The 17690-nt window shown below is 32.8% G+C and overlaps 1 protein-coding gene across 10 annotated transcripts in view; it reads right to left on the bottom strand.

Moving 5' to 3' along the window:
- Positions 1-17487, bottom strand: part of Mmadhc (metabolism of cobalamin associated D) — a 77963-nt gene extending 60476 nt beyond the window's left edge. For 4 of the 10 annotated variants that reach the window (XM_048812250.1, XM_048812249.1, XM_048812248.1 and 1 more), the window contains exons 1-8: positions 17165-17321; positions 16899-16955; positions 16654-16695; positions 13608-13752; positions 11302-11519; positions 8561-8666; positions 7877-8007; positions 3175-3261 (exon numbers count right to left, since the gene is read on the bottom strand). In XM_048812250.1, the coding sequence (XP_048668207.1) occupies positions 3175-3261; positions 7877-8007; positions 8561-8666; positions 11302-11519; positions 13608-13752; positions 16654-16695; positions 16899-16907 (738 nt within the window). In that variant the 5' untranslated portion in view covers positions 16908-16955; positions 17165-17321. The other 6 variants (XM_048812251.1, XM_048812245.1, XM_015479165.2 and 3 more) reach the window with 6 other exon arrangements.
- Positions 17488-17690: the final 203 nt, after the last annotated feature.

Genomic DNA, 17690 nt, shown 5'->3' on the forward strand with positions numbered 1-17690 from the left:
AAGCACTCTACCAACTGAGCTATATCCCCAGTCCTATAACTGAATTTTTAAATAAATGTTTCAGAAATTTTCAAAGAAATTCAGAGCAAACAGGGTTCAATGAAATAAATTTCTAAGTGAAAGATATAGAGCAGCCAGTATTAGTTAACACTGAAGTTTTTTCAGCTTATATTCTGCCTCTTTGATATTTTTAATTGGATACTTACTAGATTCTTGATAACCATGAAGAACAAATATAGAAAGGAAATATATGTAAATAATGGAATTACAGCCCAGTTCTGGTGTAGGGTTTCAACACTAGATGTGACCTTTGTACATTGTTTTCCAATTTTGTTCTTTAAAATCTAAGTGATGTGGATCAGATTATCTGAAAGACCCCTTTTCAACATTTAACTGTCATACCAAAATTCCCAAGTTCCTATAAAAATAAATTTTACAATCCTCTAATTTTTTTTCATTGACAGGTTTAATATCGATTTCAATGTCTAAATCTTATTTTAAAAGGTAGAGAATTAATGTTTAAGTGGATAATTTACAAATTCTTTGTTATACAGTCCTGATCAAATTATCATAAAAAAATCTGATACTTGAGGTGTTTTTCTTACAGAGTACATAATAATTAAGCACTTTCTATTATTACCACTAGCAAGAGTTCTACCTTCCTGAATCCTGCCATAACACTTCAAGGAAAAAAAAAAAATTACTGGCAGTTACTGCTTACCATGCTATTTGTTTCTGGAAATCTTGTTAGAAAGTCAAGGTAATAAAGGGAGTCTCAGCACCATGTAGTCAGTCTCTTCCCCATACAATACAGTACATAGCTATGGCCACCTAGGAGTAAGTATCATTTCAACCAGTAGATGGCACTTTAGAATGGTTAAAACAAGTTTCAACCCATGGCACAAAGAATGTGCAATGTAGCAGATGTCTGAATAAAAGAAGCCAGACACAAAAGGAAACATATGGGTTCAGATATAAAAATCAATTTATGCAATAGAGGTTATCTTTGGGAGAAGTAAAATGCCTGGAAGGCAGCAGGATAATCCTCTGGAGCACTTGATGTTTGGTGTTTTTAACTGGGTGCTAGTTACAGATGAAAGCTTATCATATACATGTGTATATGCATGTATACATGTATATATACATACACACATTAATAAATTGTTTTCAAAATGTTATGGAAACCACCACATTTTTCGCATAATGAATACAAACTTTGTAACTTTTACTGTTTCAACTGCAGGCAATAGTTATTATATCAAGCTACAAGTTAACTAAGCAAAGAGTTTTAAATCAAAGTTGGTGGTCTCCATGTACTCCTTTTAAAAACAAAAATTTAATTACAAAAACAAAAGACAAAGAAAAATATAAAGTTTATTTCAATTATTTCAGTTGGTAGAAATTGTTTTTTCCCTGAGATTTGTCTATTTCTATTGGCAAAGCCTTACAAATTAAAGATGATTCCTTTAAAGTTTATAATGCTGTAAAAACAAGTTCTGTCACAAAGGCACTAAAGTAACGAGGCTGAAGAAATGTGATTCAGCAGCAGAGGCATAGTTTTATCTGAAAATACAATGTATTTATCTGGCCCAACTCAGGAGTTAAGAATTTTTTTTTTTAAAGTGTGTATAAGAATGAGATTCATATGCTTTTTGTTTTTTTATACATCAAGATGTATTATCTTTATTCTTTTTCCTCCCCATGTTATTTCAAAGTAATATTTAGATTAGTTTGAGAATGCTTAACAAATAAAGAAGAAAGAAAATTAGAAAAGTCTACAATGGATGTAGAATTCTCATTTGTATTATTAAAAACAACTTGAAAATTAAACTGTAGCTACTTTAAAATCTTTTAAGAACTAAGTTTTAAAATATTGCAATAAAAGAACACATGCCATAATAACCAAATATATGATTTTTTTGAAAAAAATAATTAAAACTAAGGCTTTTTCAATAAAGGGGAGAACTAATAATAAGAGACCAATCATACCCTGATCGTGTGTTAACTACCACATTTGTACAATGTGGAAGTGCTCCACATATACTCAATGACAATATGAATAATTAACATTTGTAATCTTAAAATCCCAAATCACTTGCCAGTGTTGTAAATCCATAAACATTGAAATAAATACCTGGAAATAAGTATATTTCCAAAATTGTAGTCTTTGACAGTTTATATTGTTCAATCAATAACAAACAAATAAAGCAGCAAATAAAATGACATTATTGCTAGTTTCCACTTAGTTTCTTCATAATATGGCTATCTGGTGTTGCATTAGTGAAGATACTTCCTACAACCACATGGGTACCCCAGAGACTATGACGGATGACTTTACAGCAGCCAAGATCATCAACAGTAAATCCTAAATATCGGTAACGTTCATCTGTTTCAAAAAGAGTGCTGTTTGTATATGGTCCAAAAAACTAGAGGAAATAAAAAATGAAATCATATTTTCATTAGGAAGAAATAAATTATAGCAATAATTTTTTTATGAAAATATGAACACATTCATTTTAATACCCCACATATTTACAAAATCAAATAAAAAATAAAAAGGTCATATGCGATACCTAAACTGTCCTAACACCTGCTTCTCTAATACCTGTGTATTCTGAAAATATGAATGTTTTTAGTAAATTTCATGTTACTTAGAATCAGATACAAACTTTAAAGATAAAATAAACTTTTGAGAATCAGCTGATTCACTTTCATCATTGTCAAGATAAGAAAATTAAAGCCCAGATCAAACTTCTATTTCTAGTCTATATTACATCTTTGACTTTGAGAAACAGCACTACATATCCTAAGATTAAAAAACTGATTTTATCACCACTTGTAAATGAAAGAAATATTCAGAATTTAAAATGAGACCACAATTTGGGGTCAGTATTGTCTTCAAAGCATAACTCTAAATACCAATTTCCAAAAAGTTACTTCTCTGGATAGTTAAAAATATTTTCTTCGCTTCTAAAAATAATCATTTCTTCCTTAAAGAAATCAGACAATATTAATTTCTAATTTTCAGTTTATAAACAGTAAATATACTAATATAAACCAAATTTTATGCTAATAAAGGTAAAAATTAATAACTGTCTTCATTTTTAATAATTTTGTAATAAAAATCATCTTACTTCACATGATATGGCATTCAAAATGTATTTAATTACTCACTGCCAAACCAGATGATGGGTCGATAAAGTCAGCCCAATAGCCTTCAGCTCGAAGAGCATAGCAGATTTCCTTAGCACCATTAATGAACTGCATAGAGAAACATACAAAGAATATTTTCAATATAGTCTTCACCAAAGATCATTTTATTTTTTAACAACTTCTTAAAGGAGTATCTTCTGCTTTGGATAAAGGGCTCAATAAGAATAAAATGATAATTAAATTATAAAGTCATAATATTTTCACCATTTCAAAAGATCAATGGTCAATACAATAGTTTTATTTCTTTTGAAGCTTAAATTCTGTATTTTTTTCTTCTATCTTATTTCCTACTTTTTGAAATATGACTAATCAGTCTGCACTATTAATTCCTAAATTTGTGATAAATTATGAAGTTGCATCTTGTATCAATAAGGAGACTAGAAATAAGAATGAAAAGGAAAATAAAATATAATGAAAAAATCTAAACCATTCATTAGTTTGAGTAAGTTATTTTAAAACATTACTTGTTTGTGTGTTCTTCAACATATACCTCCATCTAAAAAGTTCTGAAATATTTCTGAAAAGATACAGAAAAGTAACTGAACTTGATAGACGGGGAAGAAGGGTAACTGGGATACTTTCTCTTCATTATACACCCTGTGTATCTTTTGTATATTAACTGTATATATTTTGTATATTAAACTTTTGTATCAAAATTTTGGCCTTATCATCCTAATTTCTATAATGTCTATATTAACTTTATAAAAAATGTAAGCAGTGAAAATATGATAATGAATATTTAGTCTAGATCACATGTTGAAGAAAAATCATAAATGTTCAAAAGCAATGGCATAATTCCATTTTTAGCTACAACAGAGTAACAAGTACCAAATAGTGCTAAAAACTACACAAAGCAATGATTTTTAGACCCTGAATAATAGATAAAATTGTAGTTGTTGAAAGGAGCAAAACAAATTAAGTAATTTCCAAAACTGCTCTAACCTTCTGTCTAGGGACTTTTTTTTTTTTTTTTGGCCAAAAGAAGGGAAAAAGAAATAGAGACCATGGCATTCAAAATGTATTTAATTACTGGTGTCACTCAGCTAAGTAGGTGCAAAGTAAGAGTTCTGGACTGACTACTGAAACACCTGAAATTTTTAAGGGAGAATAGTAGAGATGATGCGATACACAAAGAAGGTTCCTGAGCAGCCTACAAAGCAATTCATCCCAGTTCCTTAGCAAAGGGCTGAGCTGTGTAAAGAGAAGGCAAGATTCTTTGAGGCATGGCAGAGGCTGTTAGTTGTAGGGTTCAGAACTGATGTGATACCTAGGGTCATGCATGAATATGAATACACATAAGAAACCTGGATTTCTTGATCACCAAGAATGAAGAGACCCCTCTGAGCACGTCTGGTCTTCAGCTAAAATACTCAAAAGTCTAAGACTTAGGAATGTAGGTATATCCTAAATTAGACACTAGCAAGCTAAAGCTCCATAGCCAAATCCTACCTGATACCTGTTTTGATAAAAAGTTCTATGGGAACACAGCCACATCTATTCATTTATATATTGTTGCTTAAGGCTGCTTAAACATTAAGGCAGAACTGAGTAGTTGAGACTCAGTGACTGACAATGCCTACAAAACAGAAGACTCCCCATATGAGGATTTACTTTCTATTGTTTCAGTTACCTGCAGTCAAGCACCTTCCAAAAAATTCAATGAAAGAATTCTAGAAACATTAAGTTTTAAATTGCCTGACATTCTTAGTAGTGTAGTAAAATTTCCATCATGTCTGGGATGGGAATCATCCTTTTTGGTCCAGCATAGACACTGTGTATACTACCTGCGTGTTATTAACTGAATACCTGTCTTGATATCACAAGGTATCACAAGTGATCGTATACAAGTAACTGTTACTTTACTTAAACATGTCCCCAAAGTGCAAGAATAGTGATGCTTAGAATTAGAATATGTCAAACAGAAACTTTTTTAAAAAAAGTTGCTTTGGTACTACACCAGATCAGACCAAACCAGAATGGAGTTATTCAGGCCAGGGGCCACATGTTATTAAACTAACTTTAAGACAGGCTAGTTTTCAAAACAAACAAACAAAAAATAAGCCAGGAGCTACACAACCACCAATCTTAAGAGACCTCATTTATACGAGCCAGCATAAGACAGTCCCCTGTCTTAACCCTACGGGGAAAATAACTATGAAAGGACCAAGCTGCTTCTCTCATTCTTAGTCCTTTTCTGTTGACAGAGCCAACCTTCTCTGCTCAGGTCATTGGAAGCCTTGTTCTATTTTATAGAATAAGAAAGCCAATTAGATCTTTAAACTGTTAAATTTGGTTGAGGCTGTCTCCATGCCTTAAGTTCCAATTAACGTCCTAAAATCAATTTGGTACAAAAATAAACTGAACTACCAAGTTAGAAGTTTACTTGGTAACAAACAGCTGAGTATCAGCCAATCACAGGTTGCCAATCATGTTCAAATACGATTCAGAGCTGTCATAAGCTGTATTTGGATCTCACTTCTACTTTCTGTCTATAAATACACCTTGCTTGCATGGCAGAGTGAAGTTTTCTGAACTTCTAATTCAGAGGGCTGCACTATTCCTACATCTTCTTTGCTTAAGTTAACTGTTAAATTTATGTCAAAAGTTTTTCTTTTTTAGAAAACTAAGTTAGTTATAATTTTGTTTTTTGACAACCCCAAATTTTGTTGCCCTCTGCTATAGAGGTATATCACTTATTTTCCCACCAATACCTACTTGTAAAATAATGACAAACATTAAAGTAACATTATATTCTCTAGATTATTTTCCATACTTAAATTTATTGATACAGTCCATTAACCTTCAAAATTCTTAAAAAGTCATTAGAATACATTTCAATTTAATGAATGTGCCATGACTAAAAACTACAAAGGTTGAGTAAAACAATGCAATCAAATATTTACAAGGATTAAAAAGAGAATTCCACATTATCAAAAGAATCAGTTTTTCTCTTAACATTTCTGTTCATCAACAGCAAACAGTGATATCTTCTGGAAAAAATAAGAACAAGTTTAAACCATAAAATATCTACTTGGAGAGTAAGCAAGGTGTGGTTCCAAAATAGTCACTAACATATATCAATCAAAATTATCTGTTTCTTTCGTAGAAAACGAGATGGTTTTCAGTCATAAATTTAAATTTCAAGATGAAGCAGGTTGTCATTTCAAAGCCCTGCAATTTATTATAGAAAACCAATTTAGAACTATACTGGAGTCAGTATCAAATTAGGTCTACAACTTTTAACTGTTCCAAAATTGGGACTATTAATGTAATGCACTTGTAAGAGATCTCTAACAGCTCAGTAACAGCGATGATAAGTATATATTTACGAAGCATTATCTTAATATGTAAATAAATATTATTGCTAGTTATTGCCTTTTAAACTCCATCTAAATTCACATCTTCTTAAAATCAGAGGCAATGCCTTGTGCCTCTCCTATAACCTCCTTTGTTAATTAATACATGATTAGTATATTCAAAATTGTTAAAGATTAAATGAAATTTATTAGAAGGTTCCATGTGGGACATTTAAGTATATAGTTATTATCATAAAATACTGTTGAATATGTAAATGGTAATATATTATTATAAATGAAAAGAGCCATACATCCAACCCTAAAGAAAAAATAATTCCTGACATCAAGCATGGGAGTTGGTAAAGATTTTTAAACTCATTAGCTAAAGTGAGCAAGTGAGTTATTCTTAACTTGTCATACAAGCAGAGGAATATTCTTATCTATCTTGTAGAAGAAATGATAAAATTCAATATCAAACTCTTAAGACAAATAACTGTACAGTTTTAAATTACTAGACTTATTACTTATTACTAGACTTATAATTCATCACCTCCTGGACTGATAAAAAAAATGCTACGGTCCAGGTTAAGCTAGAGTGACAGCATATAAACTAGGACAATGGTTTTGGTGGGCAAATTGACATTATTTACCAAAATTTAAAATGTAAATGCCTCTTAATTCAGGAATCATCTATTTAGAAATTTATGGCTATTAGATTCATTAAAATACATGTAATAGATTTTTCACTGGCGTGTTGCTGGTAATAGCAAAAGTTTGATTTTCATCTAAATCACACAGGAAATTTTAGAATAATTTTAAAAAACTTATGGTTTACTTGTATAATGAAATACTATAAAGATTCTACCAAAAATGAGCTATATCTACATATAATGGTATGGAAAGTTATTAGGTTAAAAGCTAAGGTGAAAAAAAAATGTTGTATTTGTATACAGTATTTATTGTGCTATTTTACTGTTTATTGCTACTATTCTTGGAGATTGTTGGGGTAATTTTCACTATTTACTTGACATGCCTTACAGTGGAGAATGGGAGCAGATGGAAGGAAGGGGCAAAAAGAAAAAGAGTATATGAAGAGTTTCAAAAAAGTTGCTTTGCACTACTTTTTCCAAATTTCCTAAAACAGATTTAAATTTTAGAAAAATTAAGGAAAGTATTGAACAGAATCTAAGTTTTTTAAAAATACTAATGACAAAAAAAATTGCAGCTTTTTAGTTCTTAGAAAAAGATGTTTAGTATTGAAATGTTTCAGAGAATGAACAAAGACTGGAAAAGACATTTTAATACACCATTTTAATGGTATTTAAGTTGGACCATGAAATTAAATTGTTAGTAATTAAGAAAATTACCTTTTCTAAGAGCATTTCTCTTTCAAGTTCTACCTCTTCACTCCAAACAGTCATATCATTCTTAGTTTTCTGCGTTACAGTCAGAATCATTAGTTTGCTATTAGCTACTTCTGGAAATAGTGACTCAAAATCTATAAATAAGAATAAAAATCCAAGAAGAAAATAATTTGCTTTAAAAAAAGATGTAGTTCATAAAAATAACACTTCCTTAGAAAAATTATGCTTAAGTTAAATTATTTTTACTAAGTTATTACAAATACACTTTATTTTTTAAAAGAATAAAGTGAACTTATCTTAGTTCACTTCTATTTTTGTTGGACGAGTTGAAACATTACTGGCAACAATTCTGGAGGATAAGTAGAATTACATGCTATTGCTGTTAATAAAAATTTTCAAATAAATTTGTTATTTAGATTTGTCTCCATTATATATTAGTTCATGAAATTATAGATCTAATAATCATGCAGGAGTATAAATGACAAGTTTTAGGTAAAAAGCATGAGATCTGATTTTGGAGGACATTTGAAAGCCTTTATCTTAGACATGCAATCATTTCCAGTCAGACACACTAATATTAAGACACAGAGCATTATAGTTCCTTTGGAGTACATTACTCAATGCATTACAAAATCAGTAATATTACCTTAAACGTGTTAGTGTTTCAATATATGAGGTGTGACATACCTCTTTGAAGCAATTCTGGACATGTCTGGATTGCACACTCCACTCTGGCACTTTCAAAATAAGTTTCTGCACTGTTAATTTCTTGTTCAACCGGTCCATCATTACCCTATGGGGACCAAGGATTATAAGTAAAATCTGAAGTTCAAATACAATAATATATCTGTTAAGAACTCATCTGGTTAGAAAATTTTTTAAAATAATTCTTATTAGAAGGTATTTTTGGGGGGTGGGAGGATAATACAGATAGAACCTAGGGGTGGGCCTTCTACCACCTACGGTAAGACAGGGTCTTGCTAAGCTGCCCAGCCTGGCCTCAAACTAAGTTATCCTCTTGCCTCAACCTTCCCTATAGTTGGGATGACAGGCTGGGCTACCACACTTAACTGGTAATAATTTCTTATATACTCAAAAAACTTTTCTCCAAGATGAATCGATGATCTGAACCTTTGAAATTCTGAATAAAATACAACAAAAATATGCTGCTGATATTCTAGGATATGATATGAAGAGAATTTGGATGAAAAACTAAAATGCCATGTTTATACCTTAAAATGTTATGTATTCTGGTATTTTGTGATTATATCTAATTATATATTATTTTGTTCAATAATCTACAAAATTGGGATAAGAACACTAACTTAAAAGTAACATGATTAAATAATACAGCCCCTCCCACAGGTAGGGCTTAGAGGTCTTTATTAAACTGAATATGTCTAACACTTTAACAGGAGCAGGCACTATAAAGGTTATTAAAAAAAAAATAAAATAAATCCAGTCTTCTTTGACATATCAAACCTAGTAAGAGAAAGAGAAATCAGATAAAGATTGAAATTGTCATTTTTGAGGTACATATTAACTACTGTGTGTTTAGTAATTAAGGAACAGGTAGAGCATAGGTTAGAAAATTAGAAGGAAAAACAGTCCAGCAGAGATAATTATATATAACAGTATACAATGGTGAAAGACAATGATATGTTAAAAAAAAAAAAAAGAGAGAGAGAAGTAGTGGGAAATAAGATGGGAAAGAAATCAAAATTGTGAAAGGTCTTTTACGCTACATTAAGAAATTTTGACTTTTGTCTATATGCAACAAGTAGTAGTAATATCAAATATAAAAAACTAGTATTAATGTGGAAAATGTATGGTAATGAGGAACAGGTAAAAGATCAGTTAACAATCAACATTCACTGATCCCTTAGTGGATTTTTGTGCTTTAAGTACATTTTCAAATTTAATTCTCACTGCAACCTTGTGGACTGAAGATTATTATTGTCCCTCCCTTTTCCACATAAAGAACCAAAGGCTCAGAGAGATTAAGTAACTTTCTCAATGTCAAAAAATTAAGTGGTAAAGTCAACTTATAAACCCAGATTTATCTAATCTAGATTTTTAGAGGCAAGACAGGCTCTGAGCAGAAAACTGGAAAGAACAACTTCACAGAAAGAAGTGATTTTGACACTGTGGAGATATGACTGAGAAGGGGAGTCAAGTTTAGTGCTGTGATTTTTATCTTGATACAAAGGAAATATGGTTATACTGTTAATAGTATTGGTGGACTTCTTCATTTCTTAATGTAGCTTGAATGACCTTTTACAATTTTGATATCTTACCTTTTCCTTCTTATTTCCCACTACTTCCTCTTTCTCTGTATGTCAACCACGATATACTTTCATTTAAAATAAAATATGCCTTTCTCATTCACCATGCAAAATCTGGGATGTTTGGTAGATAAATGAAAATGTAGAGCCAGAAATGTGAGAAATAGAAATCGTGAGTTAGGGATTATAAAAACCTAGCCTGTGGAGAAAGCCAAGGGATTATGTGAACAAGGAATAATTTAAATGAGGATGAAGCAACTATGTAGGAAAAAAATCACTTAATTGGTAGGCAGAGGAGGAAAGAAGAACCAAGAAGACTGAGAAGGAATTATCTGAGATACAAGGGTAGGGGAGGTCAACCGTGTCCCAATGTCAGGTCATCTGATATATAACTTATAATAACATATGACAGGGAAGGCTGTTCCTGATAATACAGATTTGGTCAAGCACTCTGCCTGAAATGATGCAGAAATGTGAAAAAAGATAAAGTGTTAGGGGCTTGACCAAAATTCTGAACTGCGTGTTACTTTTCCTTGAATGAGCAATGATGCAATGTCAGTTTAAAGTATTTCAACAAAACTAAAAACAACAACAAACTCAAAAACGCTCAGAAATCATTTAAAACACACACACACACACACACACACACACACACACAAACATAGAATCCTTTCTTTTTAACATACTGTAAACAATTTCAGAGACCTCAAAATTTTCTTCAGCTTTTAAGAGTGGCTAGTGAAGTATTAAGTTGGTTAGAATTAAGTGCATACTCAGATTATAATTGCCATTTTTAAAAAGTGAAAAACAGGTAACCTAAATTTTCAGTGACAAAGACATAATTAAATCATCTATATTGGAAATAGTTATTAAAAAGCATATTTTTGAAGACTTAATTACCTACAACAGATTGTAACCTAAAATTATATAAAAAATTATACTGCAAACACTGTATAGCTTGGACAATGTCAAGTTTTTTTTTTTTTTTGCTTTTTTTTAAGGACTGTTTATGTTGTTATTATATATACTAGGATCCTAGGATCAAGTTTTTTTAAAAAAACTTTTCAATGTAAAAGTGACATGCTCAGATTAAGAAAAAGTATTGCATTAATAATTAGAAAAACAATGATATTAGCAATTTACCTGAAATTCATTCACATACTGTGCCATCACAAATTCATGTCTTTCAGTTGATAAAGGTTCTGCCAGAACATCAGGCAAAGTTTTATGAACCTGGTTTTTCTTCTGTGATGCAGTCCCATTGAGGTGACAATCAAAACCTATGTTCCCAGGAAGCTGGAATCTCTGATCCTGAGGTCCAAATGGTCCCATAGTTTCATCAGGCCACACTGTTCTAGAGCCTGAAGAGGAGAAACAAAACACATAATTTCCTTCTTAGCAGTCAAGAACATTTGCATACTGAAAGAATGTTCTTACTATTGTATTTTTTTGCCTACAAATAGATATCTGAAATCTGCTTTCTTGTATGAACATAAATTAGTTTCATGTGGTTTATACTAATTAAAGTAACTAGCTGACGGCTCACAGGCAACTCCATTATTAGGGGAAAAATTCAATAAAGTACTCTAATTAATACATGAGATATTTGATAGTCATTAAAAAGAATACAAGTAAACTTTCATGTACCAACACAGAATGATGTCCAGGACATATATCTTTAAAAGAAAAGCTAAGTCAAAGGATAGCATTAATAACAGTATTTATTTGACTTCCTTATATTCCTATTTTTAAACAATGAGAAAAAGACCTAAAAGGAAGGACACCAAACTTAAAAATGGTCTTCCTTAGGAAGGGGCATTCAGCTGCCATTACTAAGTGGCACAAAACACTAATGGACTGGGGCAAAAAAATTGAGCATTATGTGACATAATTCTGTTTATCAGCTACCTGAATTAATACAGACTACAAATACTGCAATAACAGATACTTGTATGGTTTCTAATTACTTGTAAGTAAGAAGGCTGTAGATAGCCACTAGTAATTGACTGGTTAGTTCCTAAGATAAAGTTTTGAATGTGATTGGTTTTAAAGAACAATCAGGTCTACCAGTGTCAAATTCTCTTTAGAAAAAATAAATGTTCTATATTAATAGGATTTGAGCATATTTTAATGTTTACTGATCACTTAGGATTTCTCTTCTGAGAAAGGCCTGTTTTGATTATCCTGTTTTATTTTTGTTTTTTCTACTGGGTTGTATTTTTTTCTATTAATCTAGGGGAAAATTTTTCAGGATACCAGCCGCTTATATAATCTGAATGACAAATATTTCATTTGTAATACACACACAGTTAAGTTTTCCAGTAATATAAACTGGGTAATAGTCAAAGATGAAGTTACAAAGGAAAAGCAATGCAGGATGGAAGGCTTTGAAGACCCAAATGAACTTAAATTACATTACACTCACCACATGTTTCAAGAAAAGAAGAATTCCATGAATAATACTTTCAGCACACAATAGGTTAAGTGTGCATTATAAACTTTCAAAACACAAATAAGGCATGTATATGGCATTTTCCTCAAACTTACTTAATAACAGAACACTTTTTTCAAAAAAACTTGAACTCTTACAGTCTGGGAACTCTAGCTGAGAGTAATAAGAGTTAATCATGGCTTATCATGAGAGCAACATGATTAAAATATTTTAGTGGTGTGCAAAATAGAAGCAGCAGACTTTGTAGACAGCATAAATTACTGATTGAATATACACTTTACAAGAAGTCAGCTATATTAAAAGAATCCGACTGGTGTGAGAGGATATCTCAGTGTAGTTTTGGTTTGCATTTCCCTAACTGCTAATGGTATTGAACATTTTTTCACATATCTGGTGGTCATCTGTATTTCTTCTTTTGTCAAGTATCTGTTTAATTCATTTGCCCATTTATTTATTGAAATATTTGATTTTCTGGTGTTACTTTTTTGAGTTCTTTATATATTAAACATATTAATCCTTTATCAGAAGAGTAGTTAGCAAAGATTTTCTGCCATTCTGTAGGTTCTCGCTTCACATTTCTAATTTGTTTCCTTTGCTGAATATGCACCAAACTTTTTCCTAGAAACATGCTTTACCATAATCTCTCTCAATGCTGGACAGTGAGACACAGTTTCTAGTTAAGCCCACGTGATCACTGCAAATATCCCATACCCTACAACACTCTGTATTCTAAAAGGTATATTAAATGCATTTTTGACCTCTCATGTCTTCAATTTTTGCAGGGTTAACTGGGATTTAATCACACCATAAGATAAGGAGCATCTATATTCATTCTTTAATATTGTATCTTTCTGGATAATAAATATTTAGCCAGAGCTCTGACTTATTTTAAATGGAATAAACACAGCTTCCTAAATCAGAAGAAGAAATATTAGAGGAAATGCAACTCAAATATTTTGATATGATTATAAGTGAAGCAAAAATAACATCTACTTACATATATCTGGAGGGGCAGTGGCCACATGAGATTCATCTGAACCTGACGATCCTGCAGTTGAAAAGGCTTTTGGATTGACAACTCTTTTAACTAAAGAGCAAAATCCCGGGAGATAGGAAACCAGTCTGGCTCTGTTACAGAGCACCTAAGATGGCAGGAAAAATAGGACTATTTATTCTAGATATAAATGTTATAATTTCTGCCAAGTTTTCATACTGCAATACATCTTTTAAAGCCAAAATTTATTCCACTTCTGTTGAAACCTACTATGAAACAAGCATTAAAATACATATATAATTTAAAAAATAAAATACTGTCAGTTGTCAGAATCAAAGCTGTCATTTATGTTGAACTCTAATAAAATGAAGACAGAAAAACCCTGGTTGGGGAGGGGAGGGCATCTTCACGCATGTATGCCTGATAACAGAAACCATCACAAAAGATTGCCCAAACCACAATCGACACAAGGCTACCATAGCCTGTATATAAAAAACTTTATAATATTGTCTACTCAACAACTGCCCACCCATTCAAACTTGGACTTAGTACCTCTGTTACTGATCCTTGTGACCAAGGATAATTATTTGAAAATAACTATGGAACCTTCCTCATTTTACTTTTAAAAACCCTTGTCTTTCTGTGTATTCCCACTGTCTGTCAAGGTATGTGTGTTCTGGATTTCAATCACTTTCTTACTCCCAAATAAAATAAACTATTTTTCTTTGGAAAGCCTTTGTATATCCCATTCATTTTAGGTTGACAATACAAATATTAAGACAAAAAAAAAAAACAAGTAATAATTCAAAGAAAAGTATATGTCTTTTCCAATAAAGGCCAGAATTCAATTGTGTCATGAAAGAAAGGAAACTCATAAAAGATACTTCATTTAAAGACAACACTACAAAGGTAGCAAAAGTAAGATTCTTATATCCTTAAGATACAGAAATTTCCAAACCTCTCCTTGGACCAAAATCTGTTTCCTTTCTAATAGTATTCTTATTTTATAAATTGTGGTAATTGTCAGGCACAGCAGCACACACCTGTAATCCCAACGGCTTGGGAGGCTGAGGCAGAAGGACTGCAAGTTCAAAGCTAGCAACTTAGCAAGGCCCCATCTCAAAATAAAAAATGAAAAAGGGCTGAGGAGGTGCTCATTGGTTAAGTGCCCCTGGGTTCAAACCTAGGTACCAAAATATATAAATAAGTAAGTAAATAAATAAATAGTGGTAATTACTGCCCAAGCCAGTCTCTTTTGATTGGATGGCAATGTCCAATTTCCTTCATTTTAGCATAAATCTTTGCGGTACATTTTCTGATCTTATATTCATTTCCTAGACATTGAAATCAGATATAATGGGTGAATATATAAATATCTTCTATGCATACACTTTTAGCAAAAATATTTGAGTCACAATGAATTAATGCAAGAGTTGGCAAATTATTCACAAGTACAGCCTATTGCTTTGGTAAACAAAGTTTTATTTTAATACATACATACCCATTCACTTATTCATTGTGTCTAACTGCTTTTGCACCATAATGGCAGAGTGAAGTAGCTGTAACCAAGAGTATACGGCCCACAAAACTTAAAATATATATGATTTGGCCCTTTAATAGTAAAAAACCCATCACTAAAAATTCTTAGTTTAATGGAAATCAGTTAGCATACATATTAAGAGTCAAAATGTCCATGCTTCAGAAACTAGACAAACTTGAAATATGCCTTTCTGATATAAAGAAGCAGCCTTCTGGTAGCTATAGCAATTTGTTGCTAACTAATGCCATTGGGCTACGTGAATTCAGGACTGCTGTATTTTTATGAAAAGCAGGTATGTATTTCTTCAACAAGTATCCTACCATATATGAAATTTTAATAAAATCTGTAATTTTTTAGATAAAAAGCATAACATCACAAAAGGTATATTTTAAAAAGAGTTATAATATCAGTTTGCTAGACTCTGAAGCATTGATATAACTCTCAACTGGAATGTTAACTAAACTGTCAAAGACATGCATATTTCATTACTAACATCCATTCAGAGTTTACAATGCATATAAATTAATACAAAAACTTTAAACAATTTAAATACTAAAATTTTTTAGTATAAATTTCATTCTAAAAAATAACCTAAACTATTTGCCCTACTGAACTAATTTATATTCATGTAAGCCAAAATAAAGGTCAGATATTAATATTATACTTACATTAATTTCCCTCTTTTGAAAGTACCATATACACCTTTTACAACGTTCCGTTCTGTACAGATTATGGGTAGGCAAAAATTCATGTTAAAATTAAGCCCAAATTGTTAGACTACTCTTATGATTTGACTGTGTAGCCACACATTTGCACTTACTAATTGCAAGAATAATATCTCTGCTGTTGCCCATCCATCTTTCTAACATTCAGGTCTGATTAGGTCACCACAATTTACGGAATATGGCTTCATTCAGGGTTCCCTATTATTTGGTCCCAACCTCAGAATTCAACCTTACCTTCTAGTGATCAGCAGGTGGAAATGATTTAATTTTTGAAAGGAGCAATGAGTAGTGTTCGTTGAACAACTTCTGTTCTTCCCACCCATATCTTAATTATCAGATTTTATTCAGTTTTCAAATCTCAAATGCTTTTCACAGTAGTCTCCAAACCCTACTTTTCCTTCTGCACAAAACTCTGAATGTGCATTGTACCTTTTCAAAGTTTTAAAAAAAGATTATGTACTACTTTTATTGTAGCTGTTTTCATATGTCTTATGTCCATATTATATGAATTCTCTAAGGTAAATAAAGTAGGATGTGTATAACTTTTTTTCTTTTTCTTTTTTCACAGACTAGGCAAGCACTCCCTCACTGAAATACACCCTCATCCTTGGATGTGTATAATTAATCACAGGGTACTTAAGAGTCAATGCTGATGTGAATGAATACCTTTTGATTTCATTTTGTAGAATCTGGAAGGCCACTTCCTATATTGCAACGGCTACAAATCCTTCAGTTTTGCTAACCAGAAATAAAAAGGGGCTTTATATAAATTCTAAATACTTACTGGAATAATGTCTTTAAAATATTGGGTTTTAAAATTTTCTGTCTAGAAAAATAAAATTGGAGAGATAAGTACATGCATATTAAAAGAATATTTGTGTTCAAACTACCTTAAAAGGATCACAACATAATTTCATAGCCCCTTGCTTCTCCTGACATTTTTGATACACTAACATCATGACGTCAAAGCCCTCATAATGAAATCCGTCTGATTCCTAACAAGTTCAACTGACTTTTAAGACTACTCACATTGGCCATTTCCAGTGGAGAAGAAAGACACAAAATCTTCTCCTTCGCAAAGTATTCCTGGGAAAGGACAAAACAAAACAGGCTAGTGACAGACAGAACTCTGAGGGACCGCTCCGGAACGTCCACTATTGCGTGCTGAGTCCCTCCCCCTCGGCAGGATGACCTCCGAGCTGCCCCTCACCCCCGAGGCCAGACTCCCCCCGCCGACCCCAGGAGGTCGCGGCTCCGAGTGTCCCCGGGCACACGTGTGCCGGCGGAAAACCCACCCGACCCGGGGAGGTGGGACGGCCAGCCTTCAGAGCGCCGGGGTCCACGCAGATGTTTTAACACGGATCAGGGCTGTTTGGCAACAGCTCCGAAAGGAGGCTCGGGCTGCGCGGAAGAGGAAGGGGCGGTGATAGGACGACAGGGGATCTCCGTAATCAGGGCAATACCGAGAAGTCTGGGCCCAAGATTGGCGAGTTTGGAGGGGCTAAGGCGGGCGGAAACCATCCGTACCAATCACCACCCGCCTCCAGCGGTCCCAGATTCTGACTCTTCGCACCGTCAAAATGGCTGCGGCGAAGGCAATGAGGGTAGCAGCTACTTTGGTCACGACCAGGCCAACGAAGTTGCTTCCAAGTGCATCGATGCAAAGGATCGTCGAACCGATGATGCGCACGCGTGTCACGTAGGCCTACCAGAGCCGACCTTCGATTGGCTGAGCCTGGGCTGACAACAAGGGTGGACCAAAGCCGGGAGGTGTCAGCTGGGAGTTAGCAAGGAGGGCTCCAGGCAGTGTTAGGCGGGAGT

Source organism: Marmota marmota, unplaced genomic scaffold, assembly GCF_001458135.2.
Source record: "Marmota marmota marmota unplaced genomic scaffold, marMar, whole genome shotgun sequence".
Classification (NCBI taxonomy): domain Eukaryota; kingdom Metazoa; phylum Chordata; class Mammalia; order Rodentia; family Sciuridae; genus Marmota; species Marmota marmota.